Source organism: Pinus tabuliformis, chromosome J (assembly GCF_031772625.1).
Source record: "Pinus tabuliformis cultivar Carrire ecotype Pingquan chromosome J, CPIR1, whole genome shotgun sequence".
Classification (NCBI taxonomy): Eukaryota; Viridiplantae; Streptophyta; class Pinopsida; order Pinales; family Pinaceae; genus Pinus; species Pinus tabuliformis.
Window position 1 is genome coordinate 70,933,409 of NC_142295.1, and position 19,766 is coordinate 70,953,174.

The 19,766-nt window shown below is 39.1% G+C and overlaps 1 protein-coding gene across 1 annotated transcript in view; it reads left to right on the forward strand.

Annotated features, from left to right (window-relative positions):
* Positions 1 to 18,115, forward strand: part of LOC149225567 (mediator of RNA polymerase II transcription subunit 9-like) — a 183,698-nt gene extending 165,583 nt beyond the window's left edge. Inside the window, exons 4-5 of the mRNA XM_089377150.1 lie at positions 17,634 to 17,692; positions 17,833 to 18,115. Of these exons, the coding sequence (XP_089233276.1) occupies positions 17,634 to 17,692; positions 17,833 to 17,887 (114 nt within the window). The 3' untranslated portion in view covers positions 17,888 to 18,115. The remainder of the gene's footprint in view (positions 1 to 17,633; positions 17,693 to 17,832) is intronic.
* The last annotated feature ends 1,651 nt before the right edge of the window (positions 18,116 to 19,766 follow it).

Here is a 19,766-nt window from a genome sequence, read left to right on the forward strand (position 1 = left end):
TCTATGTTTTATGTTTTATAATATGCTTAAATGTTTTATGTTTTATAATATGCTTAAAAATTGGATGTGTGTTTGTAATTGCTAGAGTATAGATGGTTGATGTACATACTAGTAACTACAATGGAATCATGGATGCCATATCTATCTTGATTTATGCAAAAATATGCATGTTTTCATGTCTTCTACAACTATTTTGGTATTTGGGATGTTTGTTTTGAGTATAAATGCAAAAAAATATAATATATATATATATATATATATATATATATATAGCAGACGCTTCTGCAGACGCTTTGCTTCCTAGATTTTTGGAAAATGACGCTTCCGCATCCCCGCTTCCAAAAAATGTCCCCGTTTCATCCCCGCTTCGTGCAACATTGGTGAAGACAAAGCCCAAGCAAGAGCAAGAGTAAGAGCAATCACCGAAGACTGTTGGAAAAAGTCTTTAAGACTTCATGGGTTCCTCATCACATTTCCCCACCAAAGACAAGCTCCGTGAGAAGTCTGACTATCACAGATGGAAGATGTCTCTCGATCTGACATTGGAAGAGCAGGAAGTGTTGGACTATGTGAGAGGCAGAATTACAGAGCCTCCATCAAATGCACCGGTTGCTACAAGGAACAAGTGGACTAAGGGTGAAGTCAAAGCAAAGAAGATCATCCGAGACTCTATTGACAAGCGCCTAGTGGCCTATGTTTCTGAGCTGAACACCTCCAAGGAGATCTACGATAGACTGGTAAGCTTGTTTAAAGTTAGTGATGCAAATCAAGTTTTGTTCCTCAAAAATAAGCTGAAGGAAATTAAGAAGGGCAAAGATGAGAATATGCAATCCTACTTCTTAAGGATCACTGAGATCAAGAATGATCTCCTATCGATTGGGGAAGTCATTCCTGACAGGGAATTGACTATCACAACTCTTGGAGGGCTCCCATCCGAATGGTATGTATTTAGAACCACTCTTCTCAACAATAATGTAATTTCGGGATTTCAGGAATTGATGGCGAGATATATTCAAGAAGAGACTAGGATGGAAGAGCAGGAAATGCCTGCATTTAAAGGCAACCCCACTGCTTTCACTTCTCATGTTAAAAGGATAAATAATTTTGGGTCTAAATCCAAAGGAAAGGCCGAATCGAAAGGTGGAAGGAAAGGAAGATGTTTCATTTGCAATAAATTCAGCCACTATGTGAGGGAGTGTCCAAATAAGAAGGACACATCTCATGAAGATGATCAAAATCACTCCCGCGACAATTCAAACCATAATCAAAGGAATGGCAGGTTCAATGGCAAAGGAAAGAGGAATGCCAGAAATCAAGGAAGTGATCAACCCTTCAAGAAGGCAAGAAACTCCAGGTATGAATCTAACGCTGTTAACAATAAGGAAGATAAATATTATTTGATATCGGCCTTCTCTACTACTTCTCCTCCAGACTTGTTGGGCAATTGGCTTATTGATAGTGGTGCCTCAAGGCACTTCACTGGTTACAAGGAAGCTCTCTCTAATCTGATAGAGAAGGAGACCAACTTGGAGATTATTCTTGGAGACAACTCCACCTATCCCATGAAGGGAGTAGGAAATGTTACTCTTCAATTAAATCAGGGTAACACAATTCATTTGCAAGAAGTCCTTATTGTACCTAATCTCAAGAAGAACTTGGTGTCCATTTCAGCGATGGAAGACAAAGGCTACAAGGTGGCCTTCATTGATGGCAAGGTACGTGTATGGAAAAAGAATTTTAAAGATGCTTTCACTCTTGGGTTTCGAGTTGACTCTCTATATCAAGTTGGAGGAAGTCCGTTGGGAGTCATGTCTTGCAACACAACTCTTTAGTCTGAATTATGGCACTGGAGGTTTGCCCACCTTCACTATAAGGCTCTACTTGATGTAAGACAAATGTTGACCAGGATGCCCGAATTTAAAGTGGAGCAAGAAGGTGTATGTCCGGGGTGTGCTGAAGGAAAACTCAAAAGGGGACCATTCCCCTCAAGCCATAGCAAGACCTCCAACATTTTGCAGTTGGTTCACTCCGACATATCTGGTATGATGCATGTGAACTCTTTAGGAGGATATTTATATTATCTCACTTTTACAGATGACTATTCTCGCAAGACATGGATATACTTCTTGAAAAAGAAGGATGAAGTGTTCTCCTGGTTCCGTCACTTCAAAGCCTTGATCGAGAATCAAACCGAGAAAAATATCAAGGTCTTAAGGACTGATAATGGGACCGAGTATGAATCCCATGAATTCCATGACTGGCATTAAGAGGGAGACCACTATAAATGGTGTGGCAGAAAGGAAGAACCATACGATTTTGGAAGTTGTTCGTTCCATGCTCCATGATCAAAGACCTTCGAAGTTTCTATGGGCCGAAGCTGCAAATACCGCCGTATATGTTCAAAACTGATGCCCTCATCAAGCATTGGATTCCAAGACTCCCGAAGAGATGTTCACTGGTAAGAAACCTGTTGTCTCTTATTTTAGAATTTTTGGAAGTTCTGTATATTTTCATGTGCCGAAAGAGAAAAGGAATAAGTTGGGTGCAGCTGGAAAGAAGGGAATCTTCGTGGGCTATAGTGAAAATTCTAAGGGCTATAGAATCTATGTGGCTGGTCAAAGGGAAGTCGAGATTAGTCATGATGTCACCTTTGACGAAGACATGGCTCTTAGCAAGGTTGACAATCTTCCTATTCTTAGGAAAACTAAAGACGCTGACATCAAAAAGCTAGATGAGAAGGAAGATAAGACGATGCCCAAAGTGGAAGAACCTATGGATCCTATTGATCCCCCTCCGCAAGAGCCTTCCTCTTCTAGGAAGAGGCCCTCATGGCTTAGGGGGACACTTGATGATGCCGAAGGACACATTGCACCCAGAGGGACTTTTCGTGAAAGTAAGAAGCCGACCAGGTATCAGGGATACTTGACCATTATGAGCACGATCATTCAAAATGAGCCTTCATCGTTCGCAGAAGCCGTGAAGCATCAAGTATGGAAGGATGCTATGACTGAGGAATACGAGTCCATCATGAAGAACGATGTCTGGGATGTGGTCCCCAAACCCCAGGACAAAACTGTTGTCACCTCGAAGTGGCTTTACAAAATAAAGCATGGAGCTGATGGAAGTGCTGAAAAGTATAAGGCTCATTTTGTTGCTTGTGGCTTCTCTCAAAAGGAAGGTATAGATTATGACGAGATATTTTCACCTTTTTCCCAATACACCACCATCCGCTCGATCATAGCCCTCGCTGCTTTGCAAGGATGGAACCTACATCAGATGGATGTCAAGACCGCATTCTTGCATGATTCAGTCAAAGAGCAAGTCTATGTGGAACAACCCGAGGGGTTTGAGATTCATAAGCGGGAATCACACGTGTTCAGGTTGAAGAAAGCCCTCTATGGGCTGAAGAAAGCACCTCGAGCTTGGTATGAGAAAATCGATAGCTACTTGATGAAGCTGGGATTCACTAGGAGTGAAGCTGATCCGAACCTTTACTTTAAGGTTGAAGATGATAAGCCCCTCATGCTAGTGTTGTATGTTGACGACCTCTTTCTGACAGCTGCAAACCCTCTCATTCACAAATGTAAGAGGGAGTTGGCTTCCGAATTTGAGATGAAGGACCTAGGATTGATGCACTATTTCCTAGGGCTGGAAGTCTGGCAGAAGCCAGGGGAGATTTTCCTATCTCAAGGAAAATATGCGGTGAAGATATTGGAGAGATTTGGTATGGTGGACTGCAAGCCTGTGACTACCCCGATGGAGCTTGACTTCAAGAAGTTAAGCGGTAGTGCTGCCAGACTTGCTTTGGGAAATGCTACCGAGTATCGTCAACTCATAGGAGCATTGATGTTCTTGGTGAACTCCTGTCCGGATATATGTTTTGCAGTCAACACGTTGAGCCAACATATGGTTGAGCCTCACCACGCACATTGGATTAGTGCCAAGAACCTTCTGAGATATCTTCGGGGCACAATCACTCATGGGTTAAGGTACACTGTCGGAGATGTGAGGCTACATGGATATACCGATGCTGATTGGGCAGGCAGTGTGGTGGATCGAAAGAGCACTTTCGTGTGTTGTTTCTCTTTGGGTTCTGCCTCGATATCCTTGATGAGCAGGAAGCAGAAGTCAGTGGCTTTGAGCACCACTGAGGTAGAGTACATTGCTGCGAGTATGGCCTCTTGTGAGGCTGTCTAGTTGCGAAAGCTCTTCAGTGAGCTGTTTGGATATACATTGGATACTACCGTGATCCTTTGTGACAACCAGAGTGGGATTCGATTATCCGAGAATCTCGTATTTCATGATCGCTCCAAGCATATCGATATCAGGGACCACTTTATCCAGGATATGGTACAACGAGGAGCAATAAGGCTCCATCATATCGATATAGATGAGCAGGTCGCCGACATTCTGACGAAGCCCCTGGGAAAGGTCAAATTCTTGACTTTTCAAGAATGACTTGGAGTCGTTGAGAGACCCTCGTATGAGGGTCCTGTATGATGCATGCATTGAGCTCTGGGAGCTCTGAGGGGCTTGGGGTACTAGAGCGACAAGCGACCATAGGGCGACTCACCCTCCCCTAATGGTGTGCTATGGACAGGGTGAATGGTTCAGCCTTCCCTTGTGATACCCCGTGACGACTTATGGACAGGATGAGTGGTTCTTTTGTCGAGGCATCCTACCCATGCAGTCTGGGACTCATGGGAAGTACCTCTCATTTGGTCAATGAGTAGGGAAATGGGGTTAGGGACCATAGTAGTACCGATGGACGCATTGTGTATTTACCGTACTCCCTATGCTAGGATGACAGACATTGATCTAGGATCAATTGGAATTTACTTCGGGTCAGTAAGAGTGATATAGCTCACTCTCTTGGAACTGATCTGGGATTAGTAAGAGTGGTATGACACACTCTCTGGAACTGACTTCGGGTCAGTAAGAGCGCTATTCAACACTCTCTTTTATTTGAGACAGACTTCGGGTCAGTAGAGGATGGTATGATACATCCTCGATCATTTCTTCTTCTTCATAGTTTAGCAGAGCAGAGCCGAGTAGTGCAGGGTAGTGCATTTGATGGCAGAGATAGTACTGATGGACAAATGGATTAGTAGATGGAGTTCTCCCTAGTTGAGAGGGAGTGTTAAAATTGGCAACTAGGGCAAAACTCCATGTGGGTTATCTTATTTATGGCGGCTGATATTTTTCTTGGATTCCTCTCATCGAGAGGTGTAGGATTGATCTAAAGATCATCTGATTCTGACATGTGTTTATGGAGATATGAATTTATTTGTATTTCTTGACAATTTGTCAAGGTTGACCAGCAAGTAAAATTGTGTTGCACGCCCCCAGCTTAACCTCAACGATTCATATAAATAGAAGACACCTTGTGGCATTATTGCACATCATCTCAACACTCATCTTCTCTCTCCTTACTTGATTGGGTACACACAAAGGAGCAACATCTCTCTCACATGTGTGGAAGGACGAAGTGATTTCTGATTAGGGCTGCATTTACCGAATTTGACCAGAGCTGCGGGAAGGTACTTTGACCAGCGTTGACTAGCGTAGACTCCTCTTTGATTGCGGATTAGGTGTGGCTCTTCTCCTTGGCAGGCCGTAGATTTTGGCACGCAAAGCGAGGTGATCGGACCTCAGGTTTGACCAGTGTTGACTGTCAAAAGGTTGGCCGCAGATCTATCCAGCGTTGATTGAAGTTTGACTGTAATATCGCATTGTTTTGGGTTGACTCTTCTTGCTGTTGGAGGCCAAGTTGACTGGGATATTGACCAAGCTGATTGGAGGTCAAATTTGACTTTTTTTTACTAGCTTTGACTTTGCTGGTTAGGGTTTCGCCGCTGCTGTCATAAAATTACAGAATTGTATATTTGTACTATCTCTCTCTCTCTGCTGAATTATTGAAGATTATAGAAGAATTGATCAAAGGGTTTCCCCACATTGGGGTTTGTCCCTGGCTAGCTGCCACATCTAGTGTCTCTTGTCTTGGTTGGTCCTCTGTCAATTTAGTTATGTTCTATCAGCATTTTACTTTATGTTAATGTGATTGCTAAACAGAGAAATTGACATTGGGCTAATAAGAAGGAATTGAAGTAATTTGCACTAAGCATAGAACATACCATAATTTAACAGGGTGTTTGCTTTTTATGTTTAGCATTGTTGTTCCTAGCATAGTTGCAGGAAGCGCCCCCCCCCCCGGATCCTAGGCAGGAATCGCGTCCCTTACGGAAGCGTTCCGGAAGCGCCAGCCGAAGCGCGATTCCAGTTTTGACGAAGCGCGGTTCCGAGTTTTTGGAGCGATTCCTGGTTACACTTACGTGCTTGTGACACTGGGGTTACACTTTCGGGTTGGGTAGCCATGAATATTTTATTGTCAACGTTTATTCTTATACAACTACATGTATAAATTTTGTTTCGTTAATGTGACGTGGGAAAGAAATTACGCGTGGCCCAATTACGTAGAGCTTAGGGCCTTTTAATAAGACTGTTATAGTTATCGTTATTTATAGTCATGTGTTTAAACGGAGACTCGAAGGTATAATTGATACGAAAATCCATTTCTTATAAATTAATGCTTAATTTAATTTCAACTTCAAAATTATTGTTATAGTGTTATAAATAGAAAAACAATATATCACGATTATATTTATATTTTCATATAATCTTAATGCTTTTGAAAGTAATAAAATAAATAAATTTTTATAATATATCTATATATATAATAAATTTTTTATTTTATATATATATATATATATATATATATATTCGAGTACAAAAATAAATATATTTAACAATTATTTATTTATTATATTACATAAATAAATTATGAATATATTTAATAATTCTTTATTTATTATCATGTCAAAACATAATCATTTTTAATATTTTAAATGGAGAAGAAGTGAGTAACATGTTGCAAAGTATATAATACCATTTAAATTTATGATCCAGATTCTAGAACAAAGTTTTTGGAATAATAGCGCCATATTAATAGAACAAAGTTTTGGAATCATGGATGCCATATCTATCTTGATTTATGCAAAAATATGCATGTTTTCATGTCTTCTACAATTAATTTGGTATTTGGGATGTTTGTTTTGAGTATAAATGCAAAAAAATATAAAAATATATATATATATATAGCAGACGCTTCCGCGGACGCTTCGCTTCCTAGATTTTTGGAAAATGACGCTTCCGCGCTCCCGCTTCCGCTTCCGCGCTTCCGCTTCGCTCCCGCTTCGTGCAACACTGGTTCCTAGTTCCTAGTTCTATATTTACTGTTAATTTCCTAGTCAGAATATTACACTTATCTTGTGGGTAGTTGGTTAGGTGTGGCCAAGGTTGTTAGTTTGACTTTATGTTTAGATGTAGGTTTGTTGACTTATAATTTCTCTAAGGAAAAGGTTGTTGGGTTTTTCCCCCATGTGGATTTTCCCAGGGTAAAAATCTTGTGTTCTTGTTTGGTTGCCTCTCCATGATCCTACTGGAATTTTGTTTCTATTGTCGATTTCTTTTTTGTAATTACTTTATGATAAATGTGAATGTAAGAAAGATTAAATTAAGAAATCATACGAAGTAATTATCAGTTTAGGAGAACCTCGAGAAAATCAACACATTTCAAGTTTGGCTAAGTCAGCCTTAACAACCAACCTGTTATACAATAAATGAAATAAGATATCACTTTAGCCATAATTGATAATTATAAGTACAAAATGATACACATGAATGGTTTTTGGCCACATGTACAAGTTACACCAATAATCATAACACCTGCCTTGAGTTGAATAGGGAGGCATAGAGAGAGATGTCATTACAATACAAGATTACAAAATTTACCTACCCCTTCAATGTTGAGTGAGGGCTAGATCACCCCGTTTGAAGTCCACATCTCTCTTTGGTAAATCCATCAAGATCATCAATGAATAACACTGAACTCTAGAGAGGTTTTGGTGGGAGATGTTGCAGTTCTACAAGCACATTATAGAATTGAGTAATGGCCCGTAGTGGAGAAGTTTCCTCTTGATTGTAGCCAAATGGACCAATAAGAAACTTGGCAATGTCAAAATTGTCTTTAAACAGTGAGTAATCTAAGTAAGAAGGGCCTAGGGTGGAGAAGATTCCTCTTGATAGCACATGGATGGACCAACATGGAACTCTACTACATCAACAATGGTGGAGATAGCCTAGCTAGGTATTGGCCTTGGCCTATTTGAAAGAAAAGTAATAGGTGTCAAGGATTCATGCAAGTTGTCTCCCTCTTCATCATTGAATAATGTAGTTGAATTGTCAAGAGCATTCAAAATAGGTGAGAAGCCATATGTAGCATGAGCATTGTATTAGCCAATGACAAGAACATTGTCATCTGCAACATGAGGATCGGATGAGCCACTAACAAGAGCATCTTGAAGAAGTGAAGAGACATTTGCAATAGAAATATTTGATGATTCATCAATAAGGTCTTCATTAGTCATAATCTACCTAGATAATGTAGGAGTATTTGAGAGAGTACTCGTAGAAGTTGAGAGAAGACCAACATCATACTATGAAGGAGAAAGGTCGATTAAAACATAGTAGGAATAAATCTAGAAGAGGACCTACATGGTGATGAGAGGAAGCATGATCCATACAAGTCCGTTGAGAAACATCTTTGCTAAAAGAAGTAATGGGTGAAATCCTAACAAAGTGTTAGTAGGATCCACATCAAAAATAGCCTCTTACATTGAACGATTTTGTGAGTGGTGGGATCATAAAGGTAGTATCCCTAAAAAGTTTGATTTAGCCAGCCAGAGTTTAGGAGTCTGGAGATGTTTATGTTTCTGTTTTCGTTAGGAGCATGGGCCCATGCACCATATTTGAATATTTGGAAATGCAAGATATAAGGTTTGTTGCCAAACCATTTCTCATAAGGACTTATACATGTGACAACACAAGTAGGTGTTTTATTGATAATATGGATCGTGCAAACAACTGTCTCTCCCCACAATGAAAGCCTCATTTTCTTGGATAGGTGCATGCAACAAGCTATCTCCATGATAGCCCTATTTTTCCATTACATTACATTTTCTTTGTAACACACCCCAATCCTAACCCCAACCCCTAATAAGGGTAGAAGGAGGTAGTTACTATGTTTAACCAATCTCCATGGTCTCATTATGGAAATGGGGTTTAAAATTCCGTTCTTTTCCAACTACTTCAAAACTTAAAATGGATAACCTCGTTGTGTTTGTCTTATAGAGTATTGTCTCGCAGAGGTAGGTTTCAGTTTTCCACATAATACTCTAGGCTCTACAGCTTCATCCAAGCATTCAATGGGCTTCTCAAAGCAATCGACCTTGGTTCAGTGCGATATAACCAGTCCATGCCCAACAATGCTCTATATGTTCCCAATGGAAGCACATTGAAGTTTTCCACTAATGGCATCCCATTTAATTCGATTGGGCAAGCCCTCACCCAATGCTCAACTCTTTTTCTTATGCCTGTGGCTAGTTGAACTAGCCAAGACTCATCGCGTGCTTCCTTCTTTAATGAAAATTTCTTAACAATAGTGGGACTGATGTAACTAAAATTTGAACTAGGGTCAATCAAAATCAAAATGCTTTGGTCATGGAGCATATCTTCCATCTCTATAATCGCTATCTGATGATCAGCTTGGCGATTATCCACTGTTGCATAAATTATGGGTATATATTGAGCTACATCCTTCACTATTTCTACCTCGTGCACATTGTACAGTCTCGGGCCAACATGCTTACGATGTGGGCGATCTTACCTTAAGGTGATTTTCTCCACAATTCCAGCACTTATATGGGCCCTTCCCATAACCTTTGACTTCATTTTGGGTAGAATGGCCTTTGCTGACAATGTTGGACCTCTGTTAATGTTCTTGGTTAACAAGGGTAGCACTCATCCCCTTGGTTTCCTCTTGCCCATTTCCTTTGAACTTGGCATTACCTTTGGATTTCTAGTCTGATTTATACTCAGGCCTACGCCTAGACTACTCATAACAATTCTTCAATTTCCAGATTGCATCCTTTACTACTTTTGGGCTCATGAAATTCAATTCTATCTTGAAGGATTGTGGAAATCCACTGACATGCCTTTGAATCTTTGTTTTTACTTCCTTAAGGTAAGGAACATATCTTAGCAACTCTAAGAATTTGGTGGTGTACTCATCATCCGTCATTTGACCCAATTTGAGTTCATAGAACTCCTTAGCCTTGCTGTCAAAATATCTCTCAGATAGATATTTGCTCCTGAAATACTCCTCAAACTTCTTCCAAGACAATTCTTCCTCCCTTAAGCCCTTTACATTTTTTAGATCGTCCCACCATATATCAACCTTGCCTCTTAGGCTGAAAGTGGTTATCTTTGCTTTCATGTTCTCTAAATAATCATGGATTCAAAATAACTTCTTCATTCCTAGCAACCAGGCTTCAACATCCTCTGATTTCCTCATTTCGCCATCAAAGGTGGGAGGCTTAGCCTTTTTAAACTCCTCTGGTATGTACTCTCTTTCTCTTCTCTTCCCATGATGATGATGATGATGACGATGCGGGCTATTGTGAGTGTCTTCATACGGCTGCTCATGGGTGCTTGACATCTTTTTAGGAGTGCTTAGCAGAGTGCCTCCTTTCATGGTGTCTTCACTGGACAATCGATGCCTCTTTCTAGATCTTCTCTCATTTTCCCCATTGGTTCTTTCTTCTTGCCCCAATGGGCTTCACATGTGTATATGGATGATTCCCAACTCATGCTACCTCCGCCTTTGTAGGTCCAATAAGCTTTGCAATGTGACTGCAATGACTGCAACCTGCTTTTCTTGCGCTCTAACAAGCTTCTCTTTTTCAACTTTACAACTTCTTATCTCTGCTTTTAGGCTTCTCAACGTGTCCATCCAATCAGAAGAGTCTACCCCTCCTTGTTTTTCAACTAATATATCCTCTTCGTGTCCATTTTGTGCTTGGTTGGAGCTATATTGCACCATCTTATTATTCCTTCCTTGGTTTGTTGGTTCTATGTTGTACAACCCTTTGTTGTTCATGTGGTCTTTAAACTTCATCTCTTTAAGCCTTATTGTCTTTTATGTCTTGTCATACACACACATAACTGTTAGATTTTAACAAAATTCAGTTGCTTAATAAACACCATCACCTTGGATTGTTGATGGAAATTTGTTGGTGCATAGCTAGTTGCAACATTCCACCTTGATTAGCACATTAGTATTACTAAAATCAAATACATTATTAGTACTAGGTCACAAGCATACAAAGACACACAAAACCATACACACAATTCATCTACAATAGCAATCAGATTTCTAACACATATCACAAAGCTTTAAGATCCCACTGGTTTTTCAAAGTCCAATATCAAAACCTTGCTTATTAGTTTTGTGATGATGCCCTTCTAGTTCAAATGTTGAACGTGGAAGCTCCTATACCACTCTGTAACACACCACCATCCTAACCCTATCCCCAACTAAGGGTAGAAGGAGGTAGTTACTATGATGACCTAATCTCCATGGTCTCATTATGGAAATGGGGTTTAAAATTTCATTCTTTTCCAACTACTTTAGAACTTAAAATGGATAACCTCATGTTCATCTCGTCAAGACCTTTCCAACGATATAAATTTTGCATCGATCCGACTCTCGGATTAAGAGATATGACCATTTAAACGATTAGCCTATTAGATGGTGCCACATCACCTTGACCTGCCAAGTGGTCCCATGAGGTGCCCACGTGGGTATCCATGACATCACCCACATGGAAAATCTATGTGGAGATGTGTTGGCTTCCGTAGTCGAAGGTCGACCTCTCCTTGCGATACCACAAATCGTGAATCGTGCCAGGGCCCCAACCCCAACCTAGCTGATTGGCTCGAACCCCGACCTTCCGACCTAGAGGTCGACCCAACCTCCTTCCAAGATCATCTATGGTTTGGGCCTTGACTAGCCCGACCCCGACTTGGTTGTTTGGCCCGACCTTTCGACCCCCAACTAGCGGGTTCCACTAGCAGCTTAAGCTTGTTTCACAAACTTTTAGAAACTTTTCTAATTCCTTCCTGGTTTTTCCACAGGCACTGTGACATTCAACTAAACTCATTGAAAGATGCACAAGAGTTTTAGTGATGAAACTTGGAAAAATAACATGCACAAGAAGATACACTCAATGAACATGCATTTGAGTGCATTTCTTCAGAATCATAGGGAATGTGAGCAGCTCCCTCGCACAACATAGAGATGTGTTTCTTATACTCCATCATCTCACTTACACAAAGCAATAAATAGCAAACAACCGGAAAACCTTACTCATCAATTTAAAGAAAGAAACACACAGAGATTCCAACTCACACAAAGCTTGCAGGAAATTCCACCATTCAAAATATTATACAAGAATCTAGCGTTCCTGTAGAAATTACAGGAATCTCATTCCACACTTTCCAAGAATTCACATTACGCAAAACCAACATAAGCTTTTAGCCAACATGATAAACATGTACATATCATTCAAACATTAGGAGCATAATTAAATACTTATCTTATATGGCAAATAGGTTGGCAACTGAGAGTGGGACTTCAACTCTCCACCCAACAATAGACAAGCTACAACCACTATTACTTATTAGTTATCACCCCCAAGCCAGATTCCAAAGCTTGAAGTGGAGTGCTTTCAAGGGAAAACTTCAACCAATTAAAGAGTTGAAATAAGATTTTCTCGAGGCCACTCTGCTTTCATCCACCAGTTGCACAAGCTTGCACTTAGTCTTTTCATACTTTTCATACATGATAAACATCCATGCCAAGATACTACAGTACAAAGAGTTCAACTCACTTTCAGGAGAAGAGAGTCCACAATAAAAGAAGCTTCAATAGTGGATAAACTACTGCGGGAGCATAGAAGCCATTTTACTAGATAATTCATCAGTGAAAACAAGCATCAGTGCTGTCATCACTTGGTGGTTCATTAGCTCCCCAAGTACCAGGGTGCTTCTCTCCTTGCCAATGATTCATCAATCCACAAGCTTCCAATGGTTCTTCAGCCTTCAAGCAAGTCACTGACTTCTCTGCGTTCTCACCTCCACCCTTGGAGAAATTTTTTTTCTTCCCTTTTTCTTACCACAACATACTTTGCGTGTTTTCTTCCATTGCTTATGCATGCCCTCAGAAAGATCATTCTCTTTGCATATGCCTATGTGTGTCTGTGAGAGAGAGAGTGTGAATGAATGAAGGTCCTCTTTCTTTTCCCAATGGACTAACCACCCATCATTCTCCACGATTGCTTGCCAGTCAACCTCCTAGGACAACACAACCCATGTTGCTTTCAATAGTTTGTCCTCTTCTTGCTTGTCATTGGAGCTAAAGGACACCTAGACCTGTCCCTTCTTCTTTCAGTTAATTTATGGCACAGTTAGCCAATTTAAAACCACTCAACCAACAAGGATTGATATTTAAAACAACAATTCTCTCAAGCAATGGAATCCATGTTCCTCCCTCAACCATTTAAATAATTACACTTATTTTCAATGAATGAAATATTGACTAAGGGATGTCACATTTTTGTAGAATGTAAGGAATGGTTCATTGCCAAGAGGAGCCATGAGATATGAGAAACCACTAAAAATCATTACTAATATATTCACTTCTGCCCTTAGTGCTAAGACACTTGATCTTTTGCCCACGAGGTGTAGCTCAATTGGCGATCGCCTTGTTATGAAGTAATATGTAAAGCTTTAGATTCAAAGTTTGAATCCCCATGGTTAGACCAACAAAAAAAAAGACACTTGATCTTCTTGTTGCTTTGATTTTCCACATGCTATTTGAATTCCCGAAAACACTTCATCCTTAGATTGAATGGTGTATACCCAAAGAAAACAAGCAAAATCATCAATGAAGGTGAGACAATACTTAGCTCCTCTAGTAGATGTCACCATAGGCCCACAAATATCACTATGAATTAGTGAAAGAGGTTGAGAAGCTCACCTTGCTTTGTCCTTAGGAAAGGATTGTTTATTATGTTTCCCATCACACAGCCTTCACATACACCATTAGGTGTATCAATCTATTGAAGATCACCATCAATTTGTAGTCAACTCATATGTTGCAAGGATACATTATTGATGTGACTAATATGTTAATGCCATATCATATTGGTTTCATTAGCATTTCCTACCATGGAAACAAGCCCTTTTCTCTTTGAGGAAGAAGAATTCTTCCCTAACTTGTACATTTGACCAAAATTGTCATAATATTCAAAGGAAACCACCTTGAAACCATCCTTCATGTCATTTACAACCTCCCAATCTGGCCAAATTCCATCTTTTTAGTGGTGTGCGTTGTTATGCCGTAAATACGGAGAAGATTTGCTCCAACACATGGAACATGAATAACATCTCCAAACTTAGTTGTATCTATGATGACATCACGACGATTTGAAACTTGTAGGGCTGAATTCTTAGCAATAACCACTTTCTCTCCATTGTGTATCTGTCTATAATCAAAGAGAAGGTATTCAATCTTGGTCATACATCAAGTAGCTCCCAAAGCAATGATTCATTCTTGCTAGGAAGGAGAGGACCAAAGTGCAAAGTGTATTGTTAAATGTGCACTATGAGAATATCCAACATCCCCATCAAATAAGCCTTTGGTGCCTTCTATGGATCTTGCAAGCTCGTCAATTTTTTGAAAACGAGCAAGGAAAGACTTGAAGGGATGGCCCTTCTTATGACAATAGCCACATATGACTCTCTTCTTCTTGGAGGATTTAGAGCGTTCCCCTTTATTTAGAGTCTAGACTAAAGTCAAATTCAAGATGGGTTGAGACCGTGTTTGGATGGGCTTGATCTTGGGAGAGTAATTCACCCATATTTCTCAAAGTAACTTCTTGTTGAATGAGATTAGAAAAAAACTCCTCAAGAGTAAGAGTTACAAGATCCTTGAAAAATAAAGGAATAGTGCATAACATAAGAGCAAGAGATTTGAACGCTAGAGAAAGATTATTCAACACTATACTTACAAGTTCTAGATTTGTTTTTCCTTTTCCTCCTATTTGAATATTGTGTTCCTTAAAGGTTTTTAAGCTTGCAATATAATCATCAACCTTGTTGAAGCCACTCATCTTGAGATCAGAGAGTTCAGTTTCAAGTGGGTTGCCCTGAGTACTATTCATTGCTCCAAAGAGAGTTTTGTAAGTATCTTAAATTTCCTTTGCTCTTTTGTTATCCTTGGTATGGTGAATGAGATTAGGCTTGACATAAAGAGTGATCAACCCAAGAGCTTCATCCTTTGTCAATCATACAAGGTCATCATCGTCATCATCTCTAATAGGAAGCAACATTGCAAAGTACATCCATAGAACTTGTCTTCAAAGTAAGGTAGGGATCTAATCCATGCAAGAATCATAGTTGGCCCCATTCATAGGGGAAAAGGCCACATTGGATCCATATGCTTATTGGTGGTAGGATGAAAGCTTCTTTTGGAATGAAGACTTAAAAAATTTGCCTTTATAGATCCAAATGGTACAAAACCCTATGTAACCCTTGGAATGGAGGTATTGACCTTAAGGGTAAAAAGCACTAAAGATACCATCAGAGAAAGGCACACTCCTAGATGAGGGTTTATATCTCTAGAACCCCCAAACAATTCCTAGAAGTGATGATGCACAAAAGCCCTCGCTCTACACTGTAACAAAGCTGCCACTAACCAATAGTTTTTGGATACAAAAGAATTGAGTGAATAAGGCTCACACTTGTTTTGATACCATTTTGAGATTTACAAGGGTCAACAAGAGAATCTATCAAAACAAATCTCGCCCAAACTCTAAAATGGCCTCCTCACAAGTGTGTTAGAGAGAGATAGGTCTAATGCACTAGAAAGAGAGTGCAAAAGCCAAGCACAAGTGTGCTGTAAACAGAAATGCATAAATGCACCGAAGAGAAAATGCCAATTACAAGAGTTAAAATGCCAAATATAAGTGTCCTTAGGTTTATCACGCTTTGTATAATAGATCGAGAAGATCAGAAGATGTGACGAATCATGATACAAATGAGAACTTGAATTGTGTATTTATACACAACTCAAGTGAAGCATCCTTCCAAGAGGGGTTATGGGTCCACATAACGAGGACACACACGCTAAGAGGGTTATTGAGTCTAGATATCAAGTTGACTACATTGGCATTAACCTCAAACCTAGTAGACAATTAAATGGATTAAAATATGGCCTTGGCCATAATTACATATACATAATGATACATATGCATGGGCTGTGGCCACATACAGATTATACCAATAATTCCAGCATTTCATACATAGAGACATGGATTTTTATTCAATCAAAACTTTGTAGTCACATTAGATGTTGAAATTTGAGGTGGCCAATGCATACTATAGATTAGGAAATTGAGTGCATGTTGCGTCCAACAAGATAATTTGAATGATGACATTTAAGGATGATGTTTGGAGTTACTGTAAAGAGTCAATACATATTACTGACATTCCACTTACTAATTACTTCATAATAATGGAACAGGTAGCCTTTTTTTAATTTTTGAAAGGTCAAGAAATTTCTACTATTCAAATCTGGGGCCCAAAATTTTAAACAGATTTATAAAATTGCCAGAACTGCAGATATTTGTCTTTTCTGTGTCTGGAATCTTGGCATCTACCACAAATATTATCTGATCTCCGGATATATACAATAACAGCCTAGACGGATTACCACTACAAGTCTTCAAACCCTACTAATATGTAAAATTAGAGGAAAAGTTAAGTTTTCTAACAGTGGTGAGACCAATAATCTGAGTAAGTGAACTTATCTAGGGGAGATTTCCATCTTCTCTTCTTACTGTGGATCACTTTCAGGCTGCAGGTCCATCTCTTGTGATGGTTCTTTTGCCTTCCTAATAGCTTCTATCTTCATACGCACCACATTCTATTGATTTTCCTTCTGCAAGTATTAATTGGGTAAGTTGTTCCTTTATGGTATTCTGTCTATCTAGTTGTTCTGAGTTGGTCTGTTTTTCTGTTGCAACCGCTTTTACTACTGTGTAAATGTTCTTTTGAGGGAGGTGCCTGAGCAGGTAGACCATTGTTTTAAAAAGCTTAGAGTATCCTCTTTTATCGATTTTGAGCTGATCAGACTTGGCTCAATTTAACTCTGAACATATTAGGTCCAACATTTTCTCTTTGAAGGATTGGTGACCAGGTGCATTTTACAGATATTTCAAACCCCGTGAACAACCATCGTCTATAGTCTGATTTTTTCCGCAGGATGTAATGTTTAGCCTTTCCTTTGTCATCCACAGATATAGGACCCAATACTTTACCATTTATCCTTACCCTTTACCTTATGTATCTTCTACTTCCCTCCACTAGTTTCCATCCACTTTTCCAAAGTGGCCCTAGTCTCCTTGTAAGGCATTATCCCTCAAAATCCTCTCGCATTTGTTTGAGTCGTTATAAGTAGAATTGGGTTCAGTTTGGCTACCTTATGAATCACATTGCGTAGGTTTACAATAAACCTATAGCAAAAATGTGGACCGAAGGCAATACCTTATTGCTTGATACAATTACTGCTGCTGTTTGATATCTGGTTAACATGTTATATTGCAATTTTACAGACTTTACGTGGCCAAAAGCAAAAATTGGAGGAATATGAAAGACAATTAAACAATCGGAGGTTTGTCTGTCTGTTCTCTGAGTGGTATTTAGTGTAAATTAACAAGTACTATTGTCTATTGGTTATTGCTATTTGTTAGTACTTTATTAATTGTTTCTTTCTTGCATCTCTTCGTGAATAATGTTTTCGTTTGCTTGCAGAGATTTGATTATGAAATACAAAAGCATAGTGGAAAAGTATGTTGGATCATCTTGATTTTAAAAGGAGGTTTAATCTGACCAAAGCATGAGAGAATAGACAGCCAATGGCTGGTTCAGTTTCTGTCACTTCTTGATGTATAATTTTCAATATACCATGTCAGGCTGATTCTCATTCTTTTTCTTTATAGATACGTTGAGAAAATTTTCACACTTGAATGAGAGTAAGCTATACCTAGAATTTGTGCAGATATTAATATAAATCACTAGTGAGCAATTACAGTAATTTGTTAGAAGCTTTTCAATGAAGTTTTGCAACTTTTCTTGAGAAGATGGTTATTGATAATGTAGTTTTACATAAGACTGCAAGCTATTTACTAGAAACAATACAGGTGGGTACCATTGTTTCAGGAAATGGAATGGTATGGAAACTCTGTTTCTTTGGCATTTAATGTACCCAAGGCAGCATTGAAGAATTATGAAAGACTTGAAAAAAAGACCATCATACGGTAACAAAAGAATATATGGATGCAAGTGCCCAAAATGGTTGGATCCAATTGTGGAAAGCGAGGAGTTTTTCACCATTGGGCAAGGTTCAATTCCCGTGAGGACTTAACCCTGAAGCCATGGGGGCACCTTGAGATAGTGGTCAAACGTGTGGTTGCACCCAGAGAAACTATATTAAAAATTGTTTCATGACCTATACACACATAAGTGGATCAGAGCCCACCCCCATATCATTTAAAAGCCCCCAAGGGGCAGCTCAATTGGCATTCGCCGTGTTAATCAAGTGTTATGTACCAAAATATTCAAGATCCAAAGCTTCCCAATTTACCCGAGTCTATAGAGGGGCATACGTAGGCACCTAGAGGTTATAGTGGTAGCAGTCAGAATTGGCCCTGTGTGATGTGAATATGAAACCAGCCCGGTTTTTTATTCCTCTAGTCTTTAAAAAAAAAAGAATAATATGAATTTAAATTAATTTATAACAATGTTACACTATGTTGATGATCAGTGTCCACTGCAACCAACTTTGATCCATTAGATGTTAAGAAAATAAACATGGATTTAATTAATTCATTTTTACATATTGTTTTCTATGAATATAAGAATCGGAAAAAACTTTCTGATATCTTTTTGGATTTCATGACTTAAATAAGTGGAGGAGATATTTGTTGTTTTAATTTGGGTTGAAAATGAAGACCTAATCTCTATCTAGACAAGACACTCCAAGAGATTTTTCCATTTTTCACTTAGTATTGCAGAAGCTTTAATTTTTTTCCTCTTGTTTTAAGTTGTCTAGGGCCCTATTTCACTATGAAGCTTATGAGAGTTTGCTATTGTTTTAGCAGCATTGATTTTCCTATTTAAGCTAGCTACAATGGAAAATTAATTTTGATCTTTTAACATAAGGTTAATGATCTCTTTATGGTATGTCAATTTATTTTATTTTCTATTTCTTCAATCCTCTATCTTGCATTGGTTAGACCAAGAATCTGTATCTTCAATCCACCCTCTTTCCAATACCAATTTCCTTTTATTGGAATTTGAAGCAATGTTAGTGAGCCCTTCATCCCTTGGTTAATTAGTTTGTCCTTGGGCGTTAAGTACCCAATCACAACATTACTCTTAATGGGTGGGTGGAAAGTCTATCTTCAATCCACCCTCTTTCCAATACCAATTTCCTTTTATTGGAATTTGAAGCAATGTTAGTGAGCCCTTCATCCCTTGGTTAATTAGTTTGTCCTTGGGCGTTAAGTACCCAATCACAACATTACTCTTAATGGGTGGGTGGAAAGTCCAATGTCTAAGGAATTGGAATTTGAAGCCATGTTAGGGATCCCTTCATCCCCTGGTTAATTTGCTTGTCCTTTGATGTCAAGTACCTAATCGCAACATGAATCTTAATGGGTGGGTGGAAAGTCCAATGTCTAGGA